Source organism: Marmota marmota, unplaced genomic scaffold (assembly GCF_001458135.2).
Source record: "Marmota marmota marmota unplaced genomic scaffold, marMar, whole genome shotgun sequence".
Taxonomy (NCBI): Eukaryota; Metazoa; Chordata; class Mammalia; order Rodentia; family Sciuridae; genus Marmota; species Marmota marmota.
This window is the reverse complement of record NW_025999900.1, coordinates 36467019-36476360: the sequence shown is the minus strand read 5'-3', so window position 1 is coordinate 36476360 and position 9342 is coordinate 36467019. Positions and strand designations below refer to the sequence as shown.

General features: G+C 41.9%; 1 gene segment (V, D, J or C); it reads left to right on the top strand.

Annotated features, from left to right (window-relative positions):
* The first annotated feature begins 7808 nt into the window (after window positions 1–7808).
* On the top strand, window positions 7809–8584 carry LOC125615169. The segment is given in 2 exon segments: window positions 7809–8038; window positions 8166–8584. Coding segments are annotated over 2 exon segments (405 nt in total).
* Window positions 8585–9342: the final 758 nt, after the last annotated feature.

The following is a 9342-nucleotide window of genomic DNA, read 5'->3' as shown; positions in this document are numbered from 1 at the left end:
GGCTGGCTGGGAGGAGGAACAGGGGGAGGGGCCGGATAAGTGAAAGGGCTCTGGACTAACAGGATTCAGAGACTCCCAGGAGCCACCTTACAGGGATTTCTGTCAGCACATAGAGGGCAGAAGCTCGGCTCGGAGGGCACAGCTCTGCCTATTGGAAGAGAAGAAAATGGGATTCAGCCATAGAATAGGTAATTTCAGGCTGCTATTCGCCTTCGGCTAGCAGACAAATTACTCAGGCTCATTGCTAAATAACCCGTGGAAACTGCTTCTAGGAGCCTGCCCTTACCAGAGCATACACCGAGCACGGAGCGGCTGAGCTCCGGCTCCTGGAACTGCACTTGCCCAGGGCTGAGGAGCCCGAGGATTCTGCTTCTCAGTCCGGGTCCTGCTGAGTACTGTGGAGGTGGATGCCAACCGAGCCTTCGTGGGCAGTGGCAGCAGGACTGAGATGGGGCCTGCGGGGGCCGGTCGGGACTCACCCGTTGCTTTGGTCGCCCGGCGGAGGGAACGAGATGCCGCTGTTCGCAGGGGATGCCAGCATGGCAGAGATCTGATGCCATCGGAGAGCGGTCCATGGGTAGAAACATGAATGGTTTTACCTTCTAACTAGGAGTAATTTAAATCCTTGTAGAGTAACCACTATCCAACCACCATTCTTGGACCATTGTTTTTTTGCACAGGTGTGCACAGCCAACAGAAGGCAGTGGAGCAGAGTCCTGCAGCCCTCAGTGTTCCAGAAGGATCCGTGGCCTCTCTCAACTGCACTTACAGTAACAGTCTTTCCCAGTAGTTATTCTGGTACAGACAATATCCTGGGAAAGGTCCCAAGTTTCTGATATCCATATTCTCCAATGGAGAAAAAGGTGAAGGAAGATTCACAGTGCAGCTTGATACAGCCAAGCGGCATCTTTTCCTGCACATCAGAGGCTCCCAGCTCAGTGACTCAGCCACCTACCTCTGTGCAGTGAGCACACAGTGATCCCCAGACACCTGCAGCTGCACAGAAACCTACTGGCCCAGGAGGCCGGAGATAGAGCAAACACCACAGAGCAGAGAGTCTTTTGTGCTCTAAATGTGATGGGAATTAAGAGTAATAAACATTGCATTCGGAGTGTAATCCTAAAAGGCAAAGGAAGAGAAGGAGTCATGAAAAAATTCACTTTGGGAAAATTTATAAACCCAAATTATTTTATTTATAAACTCCCATCTCATCTCCACTCTCAGCCACAACCTCACTCCTGGACATTGGATGGGTAGGAGGAAGGACTAGAGTGAGAGGGTAAGACTGGTGAAACAAGAAGCTCAGGTGGCTGCAGAGATCAGATATCAGAGTGCATGTTGCTCTTCCTGAGTAAGGCCAAGTGTAACTCAGAATCTCTGGCCTGAGCCTTGATGCCTGTGCACTGGGGAGAGGTACAGAGAGGTGGGAGGCAGCAGTCATAGTCACAGAGAGCCCCACAGCACCAGGACTGGGAGCACACAATGACTCCTAATATGTGGAAATGGATCCATGAGAAAGGGTCTAAAAGAGTCCCAGACACAAGAGGCTTCATTCTTAAGAGTGAAGTCCTGCATGAGTCAGTTGTCAAAGTTTGACAAGGTATTGAGTGTTTCAGCAAATGTTGGTGAGGAGATTTGGAACCACTGAGGATCATATGAATGTCACCCTCCTCTGTCTCCTGGGCTCTCTGGATTTTGTTTGCCACTTAAAAGAGATCCAGCAAAAATACTTGTGATCTGATGAAACTAAATCTTTGTAATAGATATTAAGGTGAATTACAGAAAAAAATTGAAAATTGTACTTATAGTAAGACTGAAGTTGTAGTTATTAGTCCTGTCACTGGCAACATTGTCTAGCAAGTCAGAGAAACCTGGGAATTGAGAATTAAGATTTTTGTTTTAATTTTGTTCACATAGTCATTGGCTAAATGGATGCAACCCAATCAGAATTTGGTTTGAAATCTCCATCTGAAGAATTGCAAACTGAATAGGTATTTCAAATATGGAAGAAAGATTTGGAAGGTAGTGAGGAAGAGCAGTGTTTTAGGCAAGTTTTTGTTGTTGTTATTGTTGTTGTTGTTGTAGTTGTTTGTTTTGTTTTTTTGCCACTGTGACCAAAATACCTAACAAGAACAACTTAACAGAGGAAAAGTTTATTGGGCTCACAGTATCAGAGGATCCATTTATGATTAGCTAACTCCATTACTCCATTACTCTTTGGCCCAAGATGAGGCAGAACATCATGGTGGAAGAGCAGGTGAAAGAGTGCTGCTCTGTTCAAAGCTACAAGGAAGGAGGGTGTGGGAGGAAGGGAGGAGCCAGGAGGATAAGATACAAGCCCAAGGACATACCCCCAATTAGTTTTCAACTTCTCTAGCCATGCTTCAGTGGATCAGAGCTACCATCTAGTACAGCAATCCTTTCAAATTAGGATGGAATGGTTAGGTCAAGATACCGCCAGTCATCAATGCCAAGTTCTGCTCCCTCACATGTTGAAGTTTGAACACTAGAGAAGTACGCCAAGACAAGCATATAAAGCAGGGTTTATTTAAAATGGGTTAATATAGACTTCTTCAGGGAGGGAGAAGGGGGCCATAGCTGGTATCCTGGAATCCCAAGAAGTGAGGATGTGCTGCCTTTTTATATGTCTTAGGCTTCCTTTGTTCTCCTGCTCTCTTACCATTTTCTCTCTCCTTCCTGTGTATGTGACTAGGCCCTGGAGATGCTCAGTGGAATAGTCAAAAGATAGGCCCATCTGATGCTTGGTGAGAAGCAGATGGACAGGGAAAAGGCCAGATGGAGCAGCCCAGGACACCTTAATTAACAACTCATAACTTCCTGTAGGGAGGGACAATTCCTGGGACAGGTTACCTCAGCAAAAGTTTGGATAAGGGGCAGATTATCTTGATAAGGGTGGAATTTAAAATCCCTCAGGGGGCAGTCTCCAGCCTCCTGGACTCACTCAAATTGGCCTCCTTGATCCAATTAGACTCTATTTACCTATCTATACTGACTGCCTGCCTAATTCTGGCTTCAGTCATAACTCTTATAATCTAATATTTAATCTCTGAATATTCCTGCAATAATACAGGAGCTTTTGGAGAACACCTAACACACCTAAACCATAACAGGAAGAAAGTTGTGCTACAATCAAGATGCTTCAATTTTAGCTCCACATTTTGCATGCCTCTGACAGCATGGCACTGAGGACAGAGCCCGGGTAGGGCTGTTTAAACATCTATTATGTTACTAATTGGTAACTTGATTTTATTTGTATTATTATATTTACTTCAGAATTGTTTTTCTGAATTAAATGAAATAGGATGTTATCATAGGTTGAGTTCCTAAAAGTAGAGTTTGAATTGAAATTTTTTTGCTCATAATTTGCTGAGGAAAGCAGGTTAAGATGGAGACTGTTCAAGCATGAATGTTGTTCAACTGTAATCTTGATTTGGCCTGATCCTTTTGGGAGCTCTGGGGCATGCATTGTACTGAAGTTCTGGTCCCTTCCACCTTGAGGTAAGGGGGCCAGACTACTGACATATTGTTCACAAAAATAAAGTACTGAAGTCATTGGTAGTTGTTTTTCTTGGAATAGAGGTATATACTATTGGGAAATGGTGACTCTCAGTGACAATTCTATAGGTAAGCGAGCCGAGCCAAGAGCAGTCAATACTCATAGCATGTGGTTATTGTTTAGCCTGGGACAGAGAATTTAGGCTGAACACCAACAAAATCTGCTATTAAAATGGAAATTTGCTGGAACATGGGTGGCATTTATTTGCTTAAAGACTTTCTAATTTCTGTATTCTATTTTTTTTCCTTTCATCATTCATTTAATAGGGTATCTATAGCTGGTCTTATTATTCTTGAAGAGTTGAAAATTCTAACTTAAAGCATTTGTTAATAGAAAAGATCTAAATAAATATATGGGATTATTATTTAAAACTAAGGCTTAGACTTTTTTAAGTGTTTTAGTCAGCTTTTTCACCACTATGACTTATGAACTCAACGTGTACAATTGTAGAGGAGGGAAAGTTTATTTGAGGGCTCACAGTTTCAGATGTCTTAGTCCATAGAAGGCTGGGTCCATTCCTTGAGGATCAAGGTAAGGCAGAACAGCATGTCAGAAGACTGTGGTAGAGGGAAGCAGCTCATATGGTGATGAGGAAGCAGAGAGAGTTGTATATTAGAGACACTAAATAGGGACTGGGGTTGTAGCTCAGTGGCAGAGTGCTTGTCTGGCACATGTGAGGCACTGGGTTCAATCCTCGGTGCCACATAAAAATAAATAAATAAATAAAAGATGTTGTGTACATCTACAACTAAAAATATTCTTTAAAAAGAGATAAAAAGTGCCATATACACACAATGGAATATTACTCAGGAATAAAGAGAATAAAATCGTGGCATTTGCAGATAAATAGATAGAGAAGATTATGCTAAGTGAAGTTAGCCAATCCCAAATAATCAAACGCCAAATGTTTTCTTTGATATAAGTAGGCTGATTTATAGTGGGATAGGGAGAGGGAGCACTGGAGGAATAGACGTACTCTAGATAGGGCAGAGGGATTGGAGGGAAAGGGAGGGGGAATGGGGTTAGAAATGATGATGGAACGTGATGATCATTATTATCCTAAGTACCTGTATGAAGACACGAATTATTGTGAATATATTGTGTATACAACCAGAGACGTGAAAAATTGTGCTCTGTATGTGCAATAAAAATTGTAATGCATTCTGCTGTCATATATAAATAAAATAAATAAATAAAAAAGAGACACTAAATACTAGTTGTCATTCAGATGTTCAAATTGCTGAAATTTTCAAAATAAAGTCTTTTGTATCTGGTGTTTCAATTTTAGAAACCACCAACTGTGAGATACTTTTTAATATGTAAGTCTTGTACCCTTTGCTGCTTTCAGTTTTCACCCAAATTGGCCAACCTTGTTAAGTGAGTGGATTTGCTGAATTAGAGTCCCTCATTGCCTGGCCACCTCTGCTAGAGAAAGTTGGGGGTATGGGCATTAATAACCTTATACTTTAAAATGGCTTTATTATTTCTGGGGATAAGAGTGTAAGTCTGGTAGGTCAGCTGGCCAGTTCCTTCATCTGCTTTGTCTGTAGAATGATCTATGTTGAATCGTTCCTCTCACTCTCAGAGTACCTGTTTGTGTGTTATGCAGAGGTATGTGGAAGCCACTTTTGGGTTTAGGGGAGATGGGACTTTCCATCCCATCCTATCTGCATCACTTCTCTACCCCATGTCAGCCATAGTATTTATCCCAAAGACCAGGCTATCCAATTCAAATAGAAGCATTCTTTTTTCTTCTCTACTCTCCAGACTGGTAGAGTATATTCATTAGTTGCTCCACAATCTGAGTCCCAATGTCTCTTCTATGATCATCCTGGTTGTCATTATGAGCATTTACCAATCCAGTGAAAATGAGAGCCTAAGTGGTTGTTTGGTCTTGGATATGGTAAAATACAGGTACAGGGTGAAAAGGAGAAAGGGGGAGAAAGAAATACAGACTAAAAGAGTGACTTCTGACAGGGGGAAAAAAAGTAAGCTGTAGGAATTCCTAGTCTGCTGACTTGGGAAGTACAATCACTGAGTCCCTTCAAGTAGTCAGTTGCTTCCCTGCTCTGACCATCTCTGCTAGGGAGGCTCAAATACATCTGATGAAGATGGCTGGTTCTCTCTCCAACTGGAGAGTCAAGGACTTTCTCTTCAGCATTCACAGCTCAGCTTTACTGAGTTTCTTTTCTGTATGCCTCTGACAGCAATGCACTGAGGAAAGAGCCTGGGTAGGGCTGGTTTAAACATCTATTATGTTACTAATTGGTAAATGATTATATGCTGTATTATTATATTTACTTCAGAATTGTTTTCTGAATTAAATGAAATAGGATGTTATCATAGGCTGATTTCCTTAAAAGGAGAGTTTGAATTGAAATTTTTTTGCTCATAATTTGTTGAGGAAAGCAGGTTAAGATGGAGACTGTTCAAGCATGAATGTTGTTCAACTGTAATCTTGATTTGGTCTGATCCTTTTGGGAGCTCTGGGGCATGAATTGTACTGTAATTCAATTGTTGTTGATATGTTGATCAGAATGTCTGTTAGCTTGTTGGAGGAGTGCTTTCCCTCCCCCACTGTGCCAGAGCATGCCTGACACTGCTGCTCTCCATTGCCACTATTAGTTATCTTTCAATTTTCAGTTTGCCTCAGATTGAATTCACTAGTGGGGAGTTGCTGTAACACTGGATCCTCTGAGTTTCTAATTTCCTATTTTTTTTTATATTTCTAAATTTTACATCAATCAGAACTTTGGATAGCTAAGAGATGAGTAGACATGTTTAGAAAATTTTAATCAGAAGCACATTCTAATAACATTTAAAATTTCAAACTGACTATATGATTTGGTCTTACATATGTTAAGAAACTAGATGCAGGATGGTGACACAAATTAGAACCCAAGGGAGAAGTGGTATGAATAGGTGTAGTGTTCAGAAAGGAGTTCTTCTGACTTTGGAAAAGGATCCCTATTGATCAGATTCTCTTTTCACCAATGAGTCTCTCCTTATTTGATTTCATATTTCACTTTTAGGTTACAATGGTCTCTATGCTTAAGTAAGTTAGGCAGGGAAGAGTTTTATTTTTTATTAAGACAGAAAGCAGACTGCTCTCAAATATTTGGGCCTTTTTCCCACTTGTGTGGGACCACTGCATGCTTAGCTCAGGTGAGAGTCACTGACAACCTCTCTTGTGTCCTCTGTACCTCCCACAAGTTCCCTTCATTTCTGGTACGCTGGTTGTACTCCCTCCTGACGTTTTGAGTTCGTGTATGGTTGCTACCTTTCCTTATATAAAAAAAAAAACTTTAAAAAATTATTTCTAGAATCAGGTATTTCCAACATATCTTCTGAACCCTTATCATTCTATTTAAGTGTTTCTATAGGTGGGTCTCCATCAACCTTACTTTTAGTGTGATGTTTCTATAATTGTGCAAAATATACCACTCTGTTTCAGCCATTGCCAATAAGAAGTGGACTCTCATTTTCTTTTCTTAAATATGTGGTGCTTGAATAATTTTCTCATAATCTTAACAAATATTAGACCAAGGAGAGTCTTCACTCTGTCTTACAAATAAAATTATAGCTTTTATTAATTTGCATAGAATAGTTAATGTGAGATTTAGTATGAGTTTCTTGTTTAATTTACTTTTTTTTCCTTTAAAACAAATAAAGAAATGAGTTGTTTTCCTCACTCTGATGCTTACCTCCAGCAGCTCAGGGTCATATGAAAACTTGCTTCAGCCTCAGGCCACTGATTCTCACCCACTCTGACGGATGGCTTTGCAAGATATTATAGAGTATCTCATCTGTATTTCGGAGTCTAGATTGTAATCTTATTTGAATAATTTTTCTGTTAGATAAATTGTTATCTTCTCCTGTTACATAATTCCCACTTCTCATGTACTTTAAGATTAATATCATGTACTGCAGAAGGTGACATCATCACAGATTCTGAAAGGGACACGCATATTCCCTTGAATTTGGCACATCACATTTCTGACATCCAAAGGAACGACCAGAGATCTAAATCCCTGGTTCTTAGGGGCTGGGGTGGTGGCTCAGCGGTAGAGTGCTCGCCTAGATCCCTCGTTCAGCCTCTGGCCTCCAGAGGGCGATGTTGCACCAGGGAGGCTTCTGTTTTTACTGAGCATCCTCTTCATCAACTGGGCCCCTCCTCCCTGCCACTGGCTGTTATTTCCTCACAGATGTCTTTGTAGATAAGGGACCTATCACTAGAACAAGGGCCAGAGAGCATACAGACTGCTTAAAGGAAAGCCTCTTTCCAAGCGTTTTTGAAATTTGTCCAACCAAGAGACGTGTGCAGCCCCTCCTCTCCACTCCATGCCCTAGAGGCTCAGGGCTCCACACTACCTTCCCACCTGTGCAGATCCCTGTAGCTTTTCCATCACCCAGCCATGCTCTTGGTGATTGTGCCAGTACTTGCAATGGTTTTTACCCTGAGTGAGTATATGACATTTTCTCTCCCCTCACACAAAAGTGACCGTGTTTTGATTCTAATTGAAAAGGGACATTTTTTCTTCACAACCAAGTTTGTGCTGCTTTTCCTTACTCAGCATCAATGTTGCAGGAGGAAGCGGAGCCCAGTCAGTGACCCAGCCTGACCGCCACGTCCTGGTCTCTGAAGGAGCCCCTCTGCAGCTGAGGTGCAGCTACTCATCTTCTGTTCCTCCCTCTCTCTTCTGGTACCAGCAACGCCCCAGCCAAGGCCTCCAGCTCCTCCTGAAGTACGCATCAGGGGCCACCCTGGTGACAGGCATCAATGGTTTCCAGGCTGAACTTAGGAAGAATGAAACCTCCTTCCACCTGAGGAAGTCCTCAGTCCATTGGAGCGACTCAGCTGAGTACTTCTGTGTTCTGGGTGACACAGTGCCTGGGGCTGCAGGGGGAGCTGAGCACAAACCTCCTGACACAGGGGACTTTCTGTGACAAACAGGCTCAACCTGGGGAGTTTTCATTTTCTCTGAAGCCTAAGAGGGGTGGGTGGGCTGAGCCCTGGGGAGCATTTGTCTCCTAAATAGTTGCCTCCATGTCTTTATCCTGCCACCTTCAGATTGGCTGTGTCCCAGGTGAAGGTATTGTGATGGATTTCTCCTCCACAACCTCATGCCCCAACTTCCACCCCACACATACATTCGGAGGAGAGTACTTCATAGCTATAAGGGCTTTGAAGTTTTAAAAAAAATAGCAGCACTTTTGTTTAAAAAAACTTCTAGCAACCACTGTGATTATTAGTGTTGCCTCAAAGGAACTTTAGTGTCTGGCTACAGACATCCTCCAGTTCCTTCTTGGTGTGCCCCTTCTTCCAGTTTTACTTTCATATTCCTTTTCATTTCTGTTTGGAGATTTTCTGACACAACATTTATCCTTTCATTGTCCTTTATTTAAATCAGGTTTACCCTTTGCAAGGACAAGGATAGTTTTAAATTGTGGTGAGAACACTTAAGATATTTATTAAAATATATAGATATCCCCACAATTTAGTATTCATAGCTAGGGGCAAAATATTGTACAACAGAACTCTCAAATTTTTTATCCTGTCTAACTGAAACTTGATACTCCTGGACCAATATCTCCCCATATCATCCTCCCCTTAGTCCCTGGCAACCACTATTCTACTCTGATGTAAGTTTGACTAGTTTCAATTCTTCATCTAAGTAGAATCATGCAGTATTTGTTCTTTGAGGACTGGTTTATTTTACACAGCAAGATGTTCACAAGGTTCATTCATGTTGTTACACATGACA